Source organism: Myotis yumanensis, unplaced genomic scaffold (assembly GCF_028538775.1).
Source record: "Myotis yumanensis isolate MYYU_CA2020_CCGP unplaced genomic scaffold, mMyoYum1.0.hap1 SCAF_9, whole genome shotgun sequence".
In the NCBI taxonomy this organism is placed as follows: Eukaryota; Metazoa; Chordata; class Mammalia; order Chiroptera; family Vespertilionidae; genus Myotis; species Myotis yumanensis.
The window spans coordinates 18,204,489-18,224,808 of NW_027223760.1; the positions used below are offsets into that span (position 1 = coordinate 18,204,489).

Sequence of the window (20,320 nt, forward strand, 5' to 3'; positions counted from 1 at the left end):
TAAAAAGAGCTATCTAGATGTTTGTTTATCCTCTCACTTCACTGATAGTTTCATGGATATTGATTTCTAGATTGGAAATAAATGTTACTCTGAATTTTGAAGCATTTTTTCCCCTCTTGTCACTGAGTTTCCAGTGTTGCTATAGAGAAGTCTTCAGCCATTTACTTTTTTGCCCTTTTTAAGGAATATGTTTTTCCCCTTTCTGGAAACTTTTAGAGTCTCTTCTCCCACAGTATTCTGAAATCTCAATGTCCTTTCCTATGTGGGTCTGTTTTATCTCCTATGGTAGCACCCAATGGTTCCTGTAGTCAAGAAAAGCATACTCTTTATTATGAAAATTTTCTTGAATGTTTGATGCAATCTTCTTGGTTTTATTCTTTTTCTGATATTCCCATTATTTTTCTTGTTTCTTTCTATTTTCTCCTACTAAATTTACCATTTATATTTTATTATATTACTTTTATATATTTATTTTACACTTTATTTTTGTCTTCCTCTCCTTTTAAAATTTTGCTTTTTAATCTTGACCCGAGGATATGTGGGGTATTTATTATTATTATTATTATTATTGATTTTAGAGAGAGTAAGGAAGGGAGAGAGAGAGAGAAAAAAACTTTGATGTGAGAGAGAAACATCAATCTGTTCTTTCCTGTTTGCCCCCTGACCTGGGATTGAATCTGCAACATGGGTATGTGCCCTTAAAAGCAAAGTGCTGTGATCGGGTATGAGTTTGTTGTCTCCCCAAATCAAAGAATTAGTCAACGGACCAAGATGGTAAACGGAAGCAAAGTTTATTGAGAGATAGAGGGACTCCCTGCAGCAAGGAGCAAAGGGAGGGGGCCCAATGTGTGTTGCCGGTGAAGCTTCTTTGTCTCATGCCCCTTAAGCCAGTCCTAGAAAAGGTGCAGCTGGGGTTCCAGGACAGCCAAAAGCAGGCCAGTGTCCAGACCTTCTGTCCCATGTTGCAGCCGGGCATAGTTCAGCATCCAAGCTAATTAAGGTCCATTAGTCCATGTGTGGAGTCCTATGGGGCCACAAGCTATGTGGTTGCAAGGGAGAGTCAGGAACCCAGTGCACCAGCGAGAGAAGAGAGTGTGCTTGTTTATCTGGCATTAGATAGATGCTTTGTTAGCTCTTGATTGGTCATTTCAAAGAATTCTGCCTTAGCAACATCCATACATTTTAAAGCTCGAGTTCCCATGGGGAGATGAACCAGATTGAGAACTGCCACTTCAGGTCTGAGGTGACATCACTGTTCTGCCTAGTGGGGTTGCTTTAGCAACTGCTGCCTAACTGGGTTCAATTCTAGGTTACTTTGTTTTTCTTGGAACAGGACACAGCAACCTGCATCTGCAACTCTACACTCCCCTCCCCCACCTCCCACCTCACCTGTGGTCCCAACCCTGACTGCCTAGCCCTCTTCTATCTCCTCAACCTGACAGAGAATCCAACCAAGGCCTTTTGTTGTGCAGGATGATGCTCCAATCAACTGAGCCATCCAGCCAGGAGGTCTTCTTCCCGTTTTATAGACTGTACATCATATTTGATGAGTACAATTTCTTTACCTTTTTGAATAGATTAATAGCAGTTTCTTTTCTTGTGTTTTCATCTTCTTGAAGTCTCTGTTTCCTGTAAGTTTCTCTTTCATTTTTGTTTGTTTGGGATTCTCTCTTTCTATGCCCGAGGCTTTCTTCAAATATCCAGGTCTTTTTAATTTAGTTGTTTGCTCTTACTGAAGTCAATGAAAGGCTGATTGGAAGCTCTGTAGGTGTGCTTCGGGATTTGATGTTGACTATGGGCTTCAATGCAGTAGCATCAGACTGGGCTTTTTTTTTTTTAGAAAAATCCAATGCTATATGTTTTCATCTTCTCTTTTGTGCTGATTGCATTCCCCAAGGAAGAAACTTCTGGTCTCCTGCCTATTGAGCAGGTGGGGTGGAAGTCAGGGGTCTCACAGTTTAGCATATAAACTGTCACTCAGTGCCCCTATTTTCACTGTGAAACCTTCTCCCAAGCCTGAACTGTGTCTGGTCCTCCTTACTCTCTGCTTCATTATATCTAAGATTACACTTCTCTTTGGTGGGAGAGGACCAGTTGCATCTATGCAGAGTTGAACTGTTTCATTAGAAATTTTTTACTTATCCCCACTTTTCAACATTTAAAAACTTTGAGGGCTGCTTGTATGTAAATTGGATTGTTTATTGTCATTCCTCACTGCTGATTTAGGACTCCACTTTTGTAGGATAACTAAATCATTTCTCACCCATTCTCTTTTTTGTTTTGTTTTGTTAATCCTCACCTGAGGGTATTTTTTCCACTGGTTGTTTAGAAAGTGGAAGAGAAGGAAGGAGGGGGAGAGAGAGAGAGAAACACCAATGTGAGAGAGAAACATTGAACGGTTGCCTCCCACACTCACACCAACTGGGGTCAAGGATCTCACCCAGGTAGGTCCCCTTGACTGGGAATTGAACTTGTGATGCTTCAGTGCACCAGCTGATGACACTCTAACCACTGACCAGGGCTCCCACCCATTTTTTTTTTTACCTTCCAGCCTCTAGTATGATTATGTTATCATCTCCTTTTCCCATAATATGCATCTGGCTTTGAAGTATTTCTATAGGAAGTGATTTATGTAAAGAAATTTCAGAATGAAAATAGTAAGTGAACAGCAGAAAATGTAAGAGGAGATTCTTCTATTTTTGATATAATCTCTTCATAAAGATCAGATGAAGCTGTAATTGGTGATAACCTGAACAACTCAGAGAAGCTGGTAACAAAGTTGAAGTTATCAATAAAACTCCTTGAAATATGTTTTATATCCCTGTAGTTAATAAAGAATTATGTTGCATATTGTGAATTGGGAATATTAGGTTATAAAATAATAGTATGATGAATAGGTAGATATTAAAAATTTAGCACTCTAGACATGAGGAATCTTCATAAAAACTCTACTTTTTCAACGATGTTGAAAGTCAATTAAATCCAGAATTTATTTTATAAAATAATATTATTCTTAATGTTAAATATTTAGAAGCTTCATTTGTAATTTCTTAGTGAAGAGCAAAAAGTAAAAATATATGTGCTATTGGGGAACATCTTGTTTTTTTTATAGTGGTAAAAATGACTGAAATAATGTATAAATAATATAGCAGATTTTTATATCCAGCTGCATGACAAATCAGAGTCCCTGTTTAAAATATTTAAAAGTGCATTTAAAAATTTATCACTGAACTGATATAAAAGTAAGAAATCGGCCTTGACCTCAAAAAAGTGGAAGTAAAATCTTAAGTGAATGTATAGGCAGCTGTTTGACCTGAGGGTTTCAGTTTATTCTTTTGCAGGCGTAGCTGGGGATGGCCCATCCTGGCAGGGAGCTGTATAAGAAAACACTCATAAAGCTGGTATCCTTTGTAAAAGTGGAAAGCAAGGAAATCCCATGTTGACTTAAGAGGAAACATAATGTACCCTGAAAACTCTTAATTGGTGTGTGTATTAAGATAAAACAGTGATATAATTCAAGGCTTTTCCATGCAGCTCCAACCCAGAACTTGGGGAACTCCCATAGACATTTCAAGGAAATTTATCATTTCTATATTTAAAAGCACAAAGCACACAAGAAAATAAAGTAACCAAAGTGAGAACAAACAGGAAACAAAAATAGGCAAGAGAGAGAGAGATCCTTAGGACTTCAAACACTACTTAGATACAGAACATAAATAAATTTATTTATGATTAACAAAACTAGAGAAGGGATGGAAAATATGAGTAAGGAGAAAGAAACTATAAAAATTACTAAACAGATCTTAAAAAGAGACAAATAGAATTTATAGGAATTAAAATTAAATAACTGAATTTAAAAACTCAGTGGAGGGGAGATTCCAAGATGGCTGCAGACTAGGTGGAAGCTACACACAGCTGCTCCCAGCACCAAATGGGATTACAGCTAAATTAGAGAACAATCAACCTGAATAACCAACCGAAGGCTAACTGAACTGAAATATTATAACCAAGGGTTTGCAGAAGAGGCACAGACATGGAAAAGGTTGGTCCCCATGCCCATGTGGCAGGTGAGGAGTTGGAGGGTTATCTGGGCTGCAAAACTCCCTCCCCCAGGAGCATGAGGTCTGAAACCCATGCAGGGATCCCCAACACCAAGCAACAGAGACACAAAGAGGATAGCACCTGGTGGTGAAAATCCATGGGGATTCAGTCTGCCTGGGAGAGAAGGGAGTCTGCTAGAGACCCAGATGCTGTCTTTCCAGGGCCAAGCACTCCTATTGTTAACATCAGCCTGGAGAGTGCACTTTCCAGTTTTCAACTACTGGCGACTCCCATCTGCTGTACTCGGGTGCTGCAGAGGGATCTGCTGGCTGCACTCAGCAGGGATGGGGGGCGGGGGGCTCTTTTTCTGGAGAAGCTCTTGGTGGAGACTCAGACAGTGACTGAACTGTGAAGCTTTGGAAAGGGGACCATCCTTCCCCACCTCCAGCACACAGCCAGCACTCCCCTCCCACCTCCACCTCTTGGATCACTGTGGCCTGCCCTGCTGAGTTCAGCCATAAAAGGGATTAGAGTACAGCACAGAGCTGGCAGGCGCACCGTCTCCCAGGGAGGCTTTTATCCAAGAGTCAGACTGGCCAGGGCTGGGTTTGCAGGGGGGGGGGGGGGGGGGGTGGTGGTAGCAGTTTGGCACTCCTATCTTTCCTGCAAGCTCAGTCCACCTATCCTGGGAAGGGGAAGAAGTGTCCACCCCCCTCCTACAGGCTTGTTGTCAACATCCCCAATGGGAGACTCTTTGGATACCCCCACCCCCCAAGTCCCAATGACAGGGAAGGAAGTGTTGCTCAGAACTGGGACATTCCGAGTTTGTCTCCTTCAGAGGCTATTGTCTTGGACCAGGATGCAGTGCTTGGTCCCCTCCTGAGGGCTCAGCTGGCACCACCCCAATGGGAGACTCTTGGTCTCCTCCCCACCCCATCCCCCAAGCCCCAGTGGCTCCACCTGGCTGACCTTGCTCCTGCAGAGGGGATGACTTGCTGCTACCAACCTGAACCTGCAGGATGCCCCTCCTGGGGGAACTAGAGTTGGAGACTCTGGCAGAGACTGAGTGGCTTGGCTCTGGAGTAGGGTCCACATTCCCCTCATTGAGTGCCTGACCACACAGCCCTCAAGTAGGAGGCCCATTAGTCTCACCCTCTGGACCCAAGCCGCCCTCCCCTACCAAGCTCACACCTGTGGCAGGGTTTGTGGGTTGAGGCCAGCCTGGGTCCACTCTGCAGTCTTTCTTCAGAAGGCTCTGGAGGAAGATCAGGCAACCTCAGGGGGAGGCAGAGTAGCAGACAGGTGGAGGCAGACCTCAGAGACCCTCAGAAATTTTACAGACATTCCATCTGTAAACTGTATAGTATGGATGGATGGGGAGATTACTATGCTCAGTGAAATAAGCCAGTCAGAGAAAGACAAATACCACATGATCTCACTTATATGTGGAATCTAATGAACAAAATAAGCTGATGAACAAAGTAAAAATAGAGGCATGGATATATAGAACAGACTGACAGCTGTGAGAGAGGATGGGCATTGGGGGACTGGATGAATGAAGGTGAAGGATTAAACAAAAAACATATATGGAACACATAGCCACAGACAAGAGTGTGGTGATAGCCAGAGGGAAAGGGGGACAAGGAGTACTTGGAGGTAGGCAATGTGGGGAAAAATGGGTATGAAAAGATCAATGCAGTGTGCAGATGTTTTATTGAGTTGTGCGCTTGAAACCTATATGGTTTTATGAGCCAATGTCACTCCAATAAATTCAATTAATAAAATAAAATCATGGTGATGGTTGCATAACTGTAAATATACCAAAAATGACAGACTGGCATACTTTAATGGGTGAATTATATGGCATATGAATATCTATATATAAAAAAGCCTAATATGCAAAGTGTTCCCTCAGGAGTTCTACTGCCTGGGAGTTTGATCACTCACTATGATGTGGCCAGGCAGTGGTGTGGAACAAAGGAAGGCCCCAGCCGGCAACTGGCAGCCACCAGGGACCCTGCCCATGCATGAATTTCGTGCACTGGGCCTTTAGTAATTCAATAGAGCTGATATATTAAGATAAATAAAAACTCTGTGTATGGGTTAAACTACAAAATAGACATAGCTGAAGGGAGAACTAAATAATTGGAAGACAGATCTGAAAGTATAATTCATAGTGTAGTCCAGCAAGACATAGAGAAGAAAAATGAGATGTTATGAAAGTTGGAAGACTGAGTGAGAAAGTTTAAAGCAAACACTGGCTTTTGCATGTTTATGCAGGTTGAAATTTCTGCTTCATCCAGCAAACCAAGATCCAGAGGAAATAATGGCTGAAAATTCTCAAGAATTGTTGTAAAAGAATAATACATATATTTAACACACACACACACACACACACACACACACACTATTAAAGGAATTAATGAGAAAAGAATTAGTAAACAGAGAAAAAATATTGGAAAACATAGAAATCTGGCATTAGAAATTCAGAATTCATAAAATTGCAAAAGTTCAACTAAATCAAACTTTTCAGGTAAAAATGTTCAACCTGGATAAACATGCAAAAGCCAGTGTTTGTTTTAAAAGAGGTACATTTAAAATATAATGACACAGAAATATTAAAAATAAAAAATGCCAGGTACAAGCCTAAAAAAGCATCATTATCAGACAAATAAACTCTAAAACCCCAGAATATTAGTATAGATCGAGAGGGGCACTGCAAAATGGTAAAAGTGTTAAATTAATCAGTAATATTTAAACATTCCAAATTGGTGAGGACATAATAATATAATCTAAATAATCTAAAAATAAATAGAAACCTGAACTGACTGAATTGCAGAAGAAATAGACATATCCACAGCATAGAGGGAGATTTTAACAAAAACAGTTTCATCAATTGCTGGGTGAAGCAGAAAGAAATTGGTTAAGTCACAGACTATTTGAAAGGTACAACTAGCAAACTTGATCTAACAGACCCTGAGGAGGGCAGAGTGGGGTGGAAAGAGTCAGGGTCATCTTCATTGTGAGGACAACATACCAGCCTATTTTTACCTCATTAAAACTATTGCTATTTAGGGTGGTTGTCATAGTGAACAAGTAACTAATACAAGTGATAATGCTAAAAAGAAAATAAGAGAACTATTAACACAAAATTCTGGACTGTGGCTAACCCAATAAGGAGAGAATACATTTACATGAGGAAAGGAGAAAGAATCAAAGATGGGCTCATGGAGATTTCTAGAAATGGTTATATTCTGTTGCTTTCTTTTATTTATTTTTTGTTAATCCTCACCTGAGGATATTTTTTTCCATTGATTTTTAAAGAGAGTAGAAGGGAGGGAGGGAGAGAGGGAGAGAGAGAGAGAGAGAGAGACATGTGTGAGAGACACATTGATTGGTTTCCTCCTGCACATGCCCCGACCGAGGACCAGGGATCAAACCTGCAACCCAGGTAGGTATCCTTGACCAGAATTGAACCTGAGACCCTTTGGTGTGTGGGCCAATGCTCTAACCACTGAACACTGGCCAGGGCACATTCTATTTCTTAAGCTGAGGTATATATGGTATATCCTATTTTATTCATTTTATTACTCCTTATTTTTTTGTTATATTTCATAAATATGTATGAAATATTTCATAGTCAAAATATATAAAATACAATTTAGGAACAAAGTAAACATATTTCTTGCTTAGGAAATAGCATTGGAAGATGCATAAAAACATTGCTGAGGATTTTAAGAAACAACCTACATTATATTTTGTTTCTTATATTTTTCTTATATTTGTTTCATTATATTTTGGGAGGTTTACTGAATAGTTAGAGGAAAGCACAGATGCTTTCAACATGGGTGAACTTATGCTATTTGCTTGAAAAAATATGAAGACAAGATATCATAAACAGTCAATAATTTTTTTAACAACAAAATGTTTTGTGGAAACACCGTTAATTATACCCATCAACAGAGCTAGGCTTTGACTATGATAAAAATGGAAATCTGGAGTGAGTTCATGTTTACCGGTTGCTGCCATGATTCCTTGTCTTAATGAATGTTAAAATAAACTCTTTATTCAAATTTACCTCACCAACTGTTGCCACCCACTTCTTTCTTCTTTCAGAAACACACCTGGCAGAATTTCAGATGGATCAGGTTTCCCTGCTGGTCTATATCCAGGCAGTTACCTTCACTCTAGTCTAGGCTCTTGGCAGAGCATATTGGATTTCCATTACATGCCAGAAATTTGGTCATTTCTTCTGATATAACACTATTGAAAATGAGGCTTCTAGATATTCAGTTGTATGGAATGAGTTCTCATAAATTGGATTAATGAGTAGAAGAGTTAGGATTTGTTTTTAAAAAGTTCAGCTTCATCCTGTGTTTCCAGAGGCACAGAAAACTGCCAGATTAAAAAAGTCCAAGTAAGGGGTACAGACTTTCAGCTATAAGATGAATATGGACTGAGGATCCAATGCAAAACATGGCAGCTACAGTTGATAACACTACATAGCACAACTGAAGTGTCCCAAGAGAGTAGAACTCAAAATTTTCACCAAAATAAATAAGCAAATATGTAAGTAAATAAATGAGGTGATGTATGTGTAGTCAACTATATGGGGAGCCGTTATATCATGAATACATATTACACCACCAGGATATACACTTTAAATATCCCACAATTTTTTTTCAACTTTGTTCAGGTAAAATTGACAAATAACATTGTAAGATACTTAAAGTGAACATCATAATGATCTGAAACACATGTACATTATTAAAAGACTAGAGGCCTGGTGCACGAATTTGTGCACGAGTGGGGTGCAGCCAGACCACCCTTTAAGAAGGTAATATATGTTTTGGAAAAAGCAGGGCAGATTTAGGGGGATTAAGAGGAGGGATGTATTAGCTACAATGAAAACAGGCTAGTCAGGGTAGGCCTCATAAGAAAGGTAATATCTGAGCAAATGTTAAATGTATATTTTTAAATATTTTTATCACCAAATTTAGAACTTATTTGGTGGTAATTCTTAATTTTCTCCTACTATTGGGAACTTTCTGCTTACTAAACACCTAATCTACATATATAAAAGACTAACATGCAAATTGTACCCTCAGGAGTTTGACAGGGAGACTGGGAGTTTGATCACTTGCTATGACATGTGCCAACCACCAGTGGGAGGCACAGAATGAAGGAAGGCCCTGGCCAGCCCTGATTGCCAGCCAGGCCTAGGGACCCTACCTGTGAACGAATTTTGTGCACCGGGCCTCTAGTTTTATATAAAGTGGTGTGTATTTCATTGACTTTAGAGAAAAATATACTGTATAATTTTTTAAAAGTTAAGTAAGTATATAATTCCAAAAGATGAAGTAAGCTTATTGATCATCTTAGATTGATTTCATCGTATTAGAAAAAAGATTTTAATTAAATTTAGAAAAAAATCCTTAATTTTCTACTAGGCAAATGTGGATTCAATTGTATGAAATTGTAGTAAATTTCACTAGAAATTTAATTTTTTTAGTAGGAACAAGGCAAAAAGTGATGCAAATTATTAAAAACAACAACAAAAACCAAAAAAACTAAATCCTTCATTTTTTCTCTCTTTGAAATTTATTTAAAACCATTCACCCTCAGAAGTATTAATATTTGAATATTTTTGACTTGTAATTCAAAATCAAAGCTAAACCACATGGCATTTATTTTCATTCAATAGAATGTCCCATCTACTTCAAGAAGAGAACAGACCAAAATATTATAAATGTAAATATCCTTCTGTTTATATCTAGAAGAAATAGATACAGCTTTTTCTACATTGCCATTCTGTGTTAAATTACCTAGTGTAAAAACCTGGCCAAGAACAGGTGCAATTTATTATAATCATAACACACACCATATAACATGTTCATTCCTAAGAAGAGATTTATAATTGTTAAAAATCAAAACATATCTTAAATGTGCATTATGTAAAATACTTTTGTGATACTTCTTATAAAGAGCATTTTGTAGAGCAAAAAGTTAGCCCTTAATTTTTTTTTTACATAAAGCTGAACTTTTATGCATTAGATTGTAGAAAGACCATAGATTCATTGTTCAAAGACCTCTCCTAAACTCTGATCTCAATCTTTATTGCCAAAAATGCACCCAAATTATCTTACTTTTCTCCATTAAAAACGTATTCCTCTCCTGTGTTCCCCATCTCCATCAGTGGCATCACAGGACTTGTTCACTGTAGCAGAGGCATTTTCTATACTCCTCTTTCTCTCATCCCCAAAGTCTGACCACCAAAAAGTCCACTTAGGTCCATACCCTATCCCCTTCACAGTCTTACCACAGGGAGCTTCTCAGAGGGCTGAACTCACATGGCTGCCCCCAGCTTCAAAGCTCTCTATTCCTTCTAAGGTAAACTAACCTCTTTTCATGTTACAAACAGCTATTTCTCACTTGGCCCAACCTATCCAGTAATTTCACTTATCACAGGAACACACATCCCTAGCACCTGCACTGGAGATGTTTCCTGAAAAAAAGCCCTGTTCTCTACATATGTGGGTCTTTGATTTCATTGTGTTCTCTGAGTAGAATGCTCTTCCATTTTCACTCATTCATTGACCAGCAAAGATAAACACCTACCGAATACCTTCTCTGTGGCAAGCCATAGAGTGTGCAGGGGATTGAATGGTGAACAAAATAGACGTGGTCCATGCACACACGGAGTCTGCACTCCTCTGCCTGCACATGCCACCTTCCTTCCAGATTCAGCTTTCTTAACCTCATACTCCCCCCTGCAATCAGTCCCGATGGAGGCAGTTGCGCCGGCTTCTGGAAGACTTGGCCTCTGTGCATGCCTTTGCTGTGGTATTGATGTCATATTTTCTGTTTTTAAGTCAATGTTCCCCACTAGACTCTGAGCTGCTTATAGTAAGGAGCAGGTCTTTTCATTAATAGACTTTCCTTTAATGCCCATTAACAGACTTCACTTTAATACCATTAACAGACTTCCCTTTAATGCCCAGTGTAAGCTATCAAAGCAACTTGAAGAGGACTTAACCCAAGATTTAGGCACTGTGCCAGAAAACTGAGTTTCTAAAAAAGACCACAGAAAGTTAGAGTGCGAGTATAGGCTTTCCAATGTTTATAAGAGTTTTAAAAGCCAATTGGAAATGTATTCTTCCATAATTTACCTGACACACTGTTAATTTTCTATGTTTTAGAAGAATTACTTATATCCCTAAAGATGATCATGTTTTCATAAATATATATGTGTTCAATTCTCATCTTTAAAACCCTTATTGCACACTATAACTAATGGCTTAAAATGTATCTTTGTATTCGATTTCTCTTGACATAGAAATTGCTCTTTCCTTGAAGATTTCTGGAAATAATGAGAGGTTTTCTTTTCCCATTTGAGATGATGCTAATGCATTATCGCCTGAGGAAGGAACATATGCCCATTCTCCTATTCCTAATGCCATGGCTACCTTACGACTATTTCTATGCAGAATTATTTTTCCATGATCTTGAGATATATAGTTCCCAATACAACCTGGTGTAGTATTCTCATATTGATTCATTCTGGAGAAATAAATTGTATAGGATAGTATATAAGAGACTCCTTCCTTTGATAACTGGAATGACGACAACAACTTTCCCATCTGTATTTGACAATAGCAACTCATGAATCCTGCATTGACTTTTTCAGTGGCAATGGGGACACTGAAGATAACTGGATTGTAATTACATGAATAGGAATGGCTCTAAGATCATAAGCTGGAAGAAATGTAGATGCTCCTAATGAAAACCAGGCTATCAGGCAAGCAATATTTTAATTAAAAAAAAAGAAATACCGTTCTGAGACTGGGATTATATTTCTTTAAACTGCATAGCTAAATGTCATCACCAAGGACCCAGTGAAAGGAGAAAAATAACGATGCTAATGCTCAGAGCACAAAATGTTTTCTACCAGGTTGTTGATGTTGGTCTATCTATGAAGGGCTTATCAAACCATGGCAGTGGGAGCTTCTGGTCCATGATGGCAGTGTGGGAAGAGGCTGAATTCACCTCCTTTTCCAAGAACATGTCACATTTACACCTACAGCCAGAGCGATTCCCCCTGACGAAGAACTGAGAGCTGACTGAACAGCTTCTGCACAACCAACAAGAGAGAGACTACACAGGTATATGTAGGAGAGCCAGTGACGCCACACTGTGGACACCCAAGCTAACACACTGCCCTGCAGTCCAGAGAGATCCTGGGAGGTCCCACACAGACTTGCCTGCCCTGGGGCCCAGCAGGAAAAAACAAAACAGTGGTTTAAAGGACACCTAAGCTAGACAGGAAGGAGATCCATTTACAAATCCTAGAGCATCTGTCAAGTGGGAGGGGAGTTGCTGGAACGCTCTCTGCGGTTGGAAGCACCAGGCTGCCATTTGTGACCCTTCCATTCCCCCTGATCACAAGGGCAGGAGCTTGATCCAGGTGCTCTGCCTGCAGGTCCATGCCATCCCAGTGTCCTCAGGGCCCCAAAATATATGCTGCTTATCCCTGGGTCTCCTGGAAGCCTGCTCCAGCTCCATGTTCCAGGACCCTGAGAAGGCTGCCCCAGGACTCCTCAGCTTCATATCACCCTAGCTACTGCTACCCTCCAAGGTCTGGCTTGTCCTGGGTCTGTCTCCCTGTGGCTTGCTCTAGTTCTAGCTTCCAGCAGGAGCAACTTGTGTCAGGGACTCTCCTCGGCTTACATCTGCCCTAACTACAGCTTAATAGGTTAGTTAGCTTATTGTTTGGAGGTTCTAGCAGGGGAGTGCAGCTACTCGTATACCCTTGACCGAAGACCGGTCCTCTCCTGCGGGGGGGGGGCGGGGGGGGGCGGTCGTCCTCTTCTACCGAGCTCGCAGCCCCGGGAGGGACGCACATGGATCGGTGAGGGAGGAGGGGGACACCCGCCTAGCCAGCCAGATCAGCCGAATCAACCCTGGCGATCAATGGGGTGACAGATGTCGCAGCCAGATCGCCCTCACATCCAAGTTAGCTTATTGTTAATAGTGGTGTGGGTATAGTAATTCTAAAGCAAGATTGTGTGTATTGTAGAATTGATCAAAGGAGTAAATATATTAATTTTGTTGGGATCCAGCCTTCTCAGAATGAGAGAAAGGTGTTGCAAATATAAATTTGTGAAAGGCAAGAATGATATGAAATGGATATTTCCCCCAGTCTGTCCACTGAAAGGACATGAGTTATGACACCTCAGGGGCAAGAGCACACCCAGCTTCCAGATCTTAGGTTCTAATATCACAGCCCACAGAAAAGAGCCAGGGGTCCTTAGAAAAATGGCTGTAAGAATAACCGTGGGCCATCTTGTGCACAAGTCGAATGACAGCACAGTAGCCAGTTTGAACAGGCTCCTGCTGACCAAATCTGGGACAATCTGAACATACAAATAAATAATGATAGCAATGGATTATAACCCATTGAATAAAATGAAAATCCATGGATCCATATTGACAGAGGTAAATAATAAGAGAGAAGGAAAGACCTTTTCAGTAAAATGTTAATTTATAAATGCAGAAGGAATAAAAGAGTTAAAATATCATTATTTGGAAATCATTATAGTAATTTGATTCAGATAAGAGTCATCAATTACTCTAAGAAACAGAATGTTCACCTGGCTTCAAAAATTCTCCCCATAGTTTAGTTATTAATTAAAAGGCACAGGCCGGAGTGTAAACCCGGAGGACATGTTCAGGACTTGTTGATCAAAGTTCAGCTCAAATATGGGAACAAATGAAAATTGTCTACCATCTGATAGAAACAACGAGAAGAATACAACATTACTTCTGGGGTATTCCTACGCCCCACCCCCCCCCCACCCCCCGCCAAGCATAACCTGAATCTGATGAAATATCAGATGAACCCAAATCCTGGGACATTCTGCAAAGCAACTGGCCCCTCTCTTCAAAATGTTAATGTGAAGGACAATGAAAGATGGGTGAAGACTGATCCAGAAGAAGGAAGGCTAGAGAGAAATGACAACTGAAACGCAACAGTGATCTTAGATCCTGAAAGATTCTCACTACTGAGCACATGTAGGACAATGGGTGACATCTGAATAAAGTCTGTGGGTTTAGTAACAGTTCTGTATCAATGTTAATTTCCTGATTTTTGACACATTTATATGGTGGCTAGATAAGAGAATGCCCTTGATTTTAAGAAATATACACTGAAGAATTTAGAGGCTAAGAAAAAGAAAACTATTACACTGTGGTTTGACTTAGGCAAACAAAGTAATTTATAGACAAGGAATCAAGTAAGAGTTTTTTAAAATGTATACATATCTAACTGGGGCTCTACTACAATTTCATGTGTAATTATTTAGAAAAAAATCAAGTTTAATGTACCTTTTTCAACTCCTTCTTGTTTGAAATTTTCTCTGCATCGTTACCGTGTCTGAAAAATAAATTGACCCAGTTTATAATATTATTAAAATGTAATTTGAAAAGTCCTAATCAAAATGTCAATTTTCTTTACCCTGGAACTGGTTTTTTCTCTTTCGTCTCATTTGTTTCATCTTCATTAACACATTCTGCAAAACATTAAATAAAAGAAAAACAATTTAAATGAAAGTTTATCAGTGTATGTGTGTGTGTGTGTGTGTGTGTGATGGAAGCATTACTAGAAGCTGAAAAGAAACAAATTCACCTGTACTGACATAATATTCATCTTAATAATGTATTTTATAAACACAAATATCCCCCAAGATTTTTCACTACATCAGGTCAGTTTATCAGAGGCAGAAATAATTACAGTAAAATGAGATGCCATTTCCAAATAAATGTAGGAATTAAAAATTCTCAATCTAGTCTGGGCCAGCCTGGCTTGGTGGTTGAGTGTCGACCTATGAACCAGGAGGTCACAGTTCGATTCCCATTCAGGGCACATGCCTGGGTTGTGGGCTCAATCCCCAGTGTGGGGCATGCAGGAGGCAGCCGATCAATAATTCTCTCTCATCATTGATATTTCTCTCTCTCTCTCTCTCTCTCTCTCTCTCTCTTCCTCTCTGAAATCAATAAAAATGTATCTTTTAAAAATTCTCAATATTAAGCAAGAAAATATTTTCAGTACAAAAGAGTAACCTGGAGGTCTGCTGATAAAGACATGAGAGAGAGTTCCACCAGACTGGCTGAAGAATGGAAAAGGCCTTCTTCCTCTTTTGCTGGAGACTGTAAACGCAGTCATTAATTTAAGGTAAATATTGACGTAATGTAATTCCCTTGTGTAAATATTTGGAAATATAGAAAGGGAAAAGTTAAATTCATATCATGAGTGTATGGACAGTTAATTAAACATATAACCCAGAATTCTCACATTTATGCCTATTGCCCATATGACTAGACCCCCTGTGGCCATATCTACATGTGATACCTTCCATCTCCAGCCCATGATTGATTGATCCATTGTAATTAGCCATCTGAGTGGCCTTGACCTGTGCTTCAGCACTGATGATCTGCTGTACCACAGCCTCCACGATGGGCATCACCATGGCAGCAGTGGAAGTGTTGCTAAGCCACATAGATAAGAAGGCAGTACTGCCCATGAAGCCCAATGTCAGCCTGAAATGAGAGGAGAGGACTTTTAGTACGAGCTGGGATCCTAGCTTAACCAACTGTAATTTTTAACTGTAAAGGATGATGTTTATAAGTTGGGAATTCATTTGTTCAAAACATTGATGGTTAGGTTTTTTGCCAGACAACAAACTCTGAGGACAGCCATAGCCAGTAGAAATCAAAATGACAGGGGTAAGAGGGGAGTTCTTATAGGTTTTGTCTCCCAGGAAACCATAAAAGTCTTGTCTCCCAAAACAGAATAATGACTAAATGTATAACCAGCCTGCAAATTGTTAGATGATATGACAGTTTATAATATTATGCGAATATTTGAATGCACTTTCCTTCAAATTCTAGCAAGACAAGATGCAATCAACTTTTGAATTTGGAATTCCTTATTTTTTTCTTTGATCTTTTGGTCATATCTCTGTAGGATAGGATGTTGCCAAGAAGGCATAAGGGCAAGGAGAGAGATTAATTTTTATAAACCTGCCTTTTACTTTTTCACTACTTGGGCTTAATATGTGGTGGGTGGAGGAAATGGTTAAAAGCAATATCTAACTTGAGGCTTCAGAATTTTCTATAGATTCTATTATTATTCATGCTCGTCTGAATCTGACACTCCTGCCTATTGTCAAGAACTGGATATATTACATTGTCTTCTCTTATGAGTAGTTCTTCTCCCTTAATAATAACATACCTAAAACTATAGGATTTTTTTTTCCCCATTGCTTTAAAAAACTATAGGGTTTTAAACCATGTCTATAAGCTTTCAAAATCACACTTGGATTAAAACATGATCTCTTTTGAGTAGAAGGTTCCAGAAAACCATTCAGAAGCACTGCTTTCCGTATAAAGCCACTTATTAAATTCTCTGACTCCCTTTCAAAATAGATCTACAAGCCCAGCCGGCATGGCTCAGTGGTTGAGCATTGACCTATGAATCAGGAGGTCACAGTTCGATTCCTGGTCGGGGCATAAGCCTGGGTTGCAGACTGGATACCCAGTGTTGGGTATACAGGAGGCATCTGATTGACGAATCTCTCTCATCATTGATGTTTCTGTCTCTCTCTCCCTCTCCATTTCTCTCTAAAATCAATAAAAATATACTTTAAAAAATAGATGTACAAAAAAAAATGTACACTATAAGTTTCAACTTCAGATAAGGTGAATATTTTATATGTGTCAAACAAAACAAAAGAAAACATATTAGAAATCTGCTTAAACAAGAAATTATCTCTCTATATAAAAGCCTAATATGCAAATTATCCCCACGGAAGTTCGACCGGGAGACCAATGGCTCGTTTTAACATGCACTGACCACCAGGGGGTGGCACGGAAAGAAGGAAGGTCCCGGCTGGCAGCCAGAAGCCAGCAGCCAGGGAAGGGAGGCCCCAGCTGGCAGCCAGAGGCCCCAATCAGCCCTGATTGCTGGCCAGGCCTAGGGACCCTACCCATGCATGAATTTCATGCACCGAGCCTCTAGTTCTTAATAAAAGCGGTATGGGGGGATTAATGGTGGTGGAAGGAGACTTGATTTGAGGTGGTGAACACACAATACATAATACAGATGATGTGTTATAGAATTGTACATCTGAAAAATATAGTATTTTATTAACCAATGTCATTCCAATAAATTCAACAAAAAAGAAAGAAAACTAGAAATGCTTTTAACACAATGCATTGGCAAGACACAAAATCTTCCAATAAAAAAGGTTGGGATCAGATAAGGTTTCCGTTTGATAAAAATGCCTTAAATTGAAAAGCCATTTACTGGCATAATGGATAGTGCTCCACTGTGCAGTAAAGGGACACATTTCTATAGCACCCAAGAAGCCTGGAACACTGTTTCACTCTTAAAGAAGTGAAATGCCCTTAATACATATATATTATACAATTTTTAAGTAAATATTTTTTAAATTTGTCTCATCTGAGTTATTTGCTTTTGTATTTAGAAAAAAACAGTTTGCACAATAAATGATGAACATAGATGTGGTTCTACCCTAGAATGAATTATGCAACAGAATTCAATACAATTTTCTCATTTTCAAAGAAAGATGAGGGAAGAACCACCTAAGGCTTTAAAGCATAACTCCATTATGCAAATGATATTGACTCTGGAAAGTTAATTTGGCTTACATCTACATTCTTAAGAGCTGGAATTAAAACTAAAATAGCCAGTTAATTTAATGGGGGAAATTCATTTCAGTTGAGAAAACCAGTCAAATGAGTGATTTCACATGCTATAAATAAAGTTTTGCCTCCGCATGCACCCCGACAGGGGGCAGAGAGTGAACCCACAACCTAGGTATGTGCCCTTGACTAGAATCGAACCCACGACGCTTAGGTGCATGGACCAATACTCTAACCACTGACCAATACCAGCCAGAGCTAGAGGAAGTTTCTTAATTGTTTATTTCACTTTGCAACAGTTCATTGAAAAACAAAAATGTTGCCCTGGCCAATTTTGCTTAATGGATAGAGCATTGAAGGGTCCAGGTTCAATTCTGGTCAAAGGCACGTACCTCAGTTGCGGGCTCCTAATTGATGTTTTCTCTCACATGAATATTTCTCTGTCTTTCCCTCTCATTTCCACTCTCTCTAAAATCAATGGAAAAATATCCTCGGTGAGGATTAAAACAAACAAACAAACAAACAAATAAATAAATAAATAAGGAAAATGTCCACCTTGGAATTTTTTGGCACATACTTGTATTTTGTCAGTAATGTTATTGTCTTTGGTTCCTAACATCCTCCCTGTAATTAATGATGCTCTTGAACAAGTCTTGAATGTGTAATCAGCCAAATAAACAAGATAGTATGAAATCTACTCTGAAGTCTATCAATCTTGCATGTTGAAGTTCAAGGCTTCTCTCACCCTTGATTCCTATGATGCACAAAAGGTAAGGGAGTTGTGTGCAATCTCCCTGTAACTAGACCTTCATTGAAAAGAAAGTGGTTCTTTCTCTCCTACAACTCAAGTATACTTTATATCACTTTCATATTTTCAGAGAAAATAAAGTCATGAAGTATACTGCAATGCAAATGATTGCCTGGATATGCATTACTTTTTTGGTTATTTGCTCTGCACAAAAATGAATGTAAACCTGGAACAGTAAATGCAGAGCTTACCATGCTGGGTTCACACCCACCATCAGCACCATTTTCAGAGCAATCCTTTTGTGCAAATTCCATTTTTCTATTGATGTTGCTAAACAGATGACTCCAATTAGCAGTAGGTGAAAATCTTTGAAATAAGCAGATGCCACCTGAAATTATAATTAAATCCATGGTTATTTAGGTTGGTGGGGGGAAATAACATTACACGAAAAAGGCATTATTTCATTGCTCTTAACTTTGACTTTCAGCTACCTAATATTTCTATTTTGTTAAAAGAAATGTGTATGTGTTTGACTACAACTTTAAGTATGTTTTATATTCTTACCCAGAAATAGTAGTTTTAAGAGAAAATATTCAGGGGGGAAAAAGAACTCAGGATTCTGGTTTTTTAAATAGCTGAATAACATCAGACAAAGGCCTTCTATGCCTTAATTTCTCCATCTGTAAACTGGGGTTAATTGGGTTATGCTCCTACCATAGAATGTCAATCTCTATAATTTGGGAAAGTCCTAAGTTGAGCTTTTAACTCACCAATATCTTTATTACCATTTGTATTTTAAATGGTTTTACCTTCAAAATGATTTCTTATAAAATAAATAACCTTGAATGGCGTCAATATTTTAAGCCATTTTCAGCTAATACCATTCAGATTTAGTAAAGTGTACAGACAATTGGGGCAACCATTTGCAGCAGTATTTAGCAAAGAATGAATGCTCTGAAGTATGTCAGGTACATAATATTTTTCTCAAAAAAAGATTTTGTGTCAAATAAGATTAGAAACCAGAATTTTGAAATACTAGAATATTCTTTCCTGTAGACCTCCTAAAAACCTTTAAATAATAATGTATATTGTCACTCTCAAAAAGTGTGATTCCATATATAAGATATTTTTCCAACTTATAGAACCATACAAACCTTATTTCTACATTTTTAGGTGGAGTATTTCATGAGACTGATATTCAGGAAATGCTTAGCTAAACTGAATCACAAGGCTGTACTGAAAGAAAAAAATTATAAGGGGAATTATCCCTTTTTTTAAAAAATCAAACAATATTTAGTAAAGAATGGAAGAGTTGGAACAAAACTATTACAATATTCTGAAATCATATAGAAATAGGACAATCAATTATCATGATGATTTTGCTATTTTATTTATTTATTTTTTATATTAGAGATATAAATCTTTATTTTTTATTTTTTAAAATCTTTATTGTAGACAATATTACAGATTTCCCCCCTTTTCACTTCCATTGTCCCCCTCCACACAGTTCCCACCCCACCCCAAGCTTTCATCATCCTATTGTCTGTGTTATAGGTAATGCATATGTATTTATAAATTTTTTGGTTAATCTCTTCTAGCCCTCCCCTCCCCTGTCCCTCTGAAATTCGTCAGTTTGTTCCATGTTTCCATGCTTCTGCTTCTATTATAGTCATCACTTTATTTTGTTCATTGGATTCCTTATTCATTTGTTTTGATTTTTAAATTCAATTGCTGACAGATTTATTGTCACTTTATTGTTCATATTTCCTCTTTTCCTCCTCCTCCTCCTCCTCCTCCTCCTCCTCCACC

General features: G+C 38.7%; 1 protein-coding gene across 5 annotated transcripts in view; it reads right to left on the minus strand.

Annotated features, from left to right (window-relative positions):
- Positions 1-20,320, minus strand: part of SLC13A1 (solute carrier family 13 member 1) — an 85,075-nt gene that overhangs the window by 33,786 nt on the left and 30,969 nt on the right. For all 5 annotated transcript variants that reach the window (XM_070423817.1, XM_070423816.1, XM_070423814.1 and 2 more), the window contains 4 exons: positions 18,763-18,899; positions 15,449-15,636; positions 14,555-14,609; positions 14,425-14,473 (listed from right to left, as the gene is read on the minus strand). In XM_070423817.1, the coding sequence (XP_070279918.1) occupies positions 14,425-14,473; positions 14,555-14,609; positions 15,449-15,636; positions 18,763-18,899 (429 nt within the window). The remainder of the gene's footprint in view (positions 1-14,424; positions 14,474-14,554; positions 14,610-15,448; positions 15,637-18,762; positions 18,900-20,320) is intronic.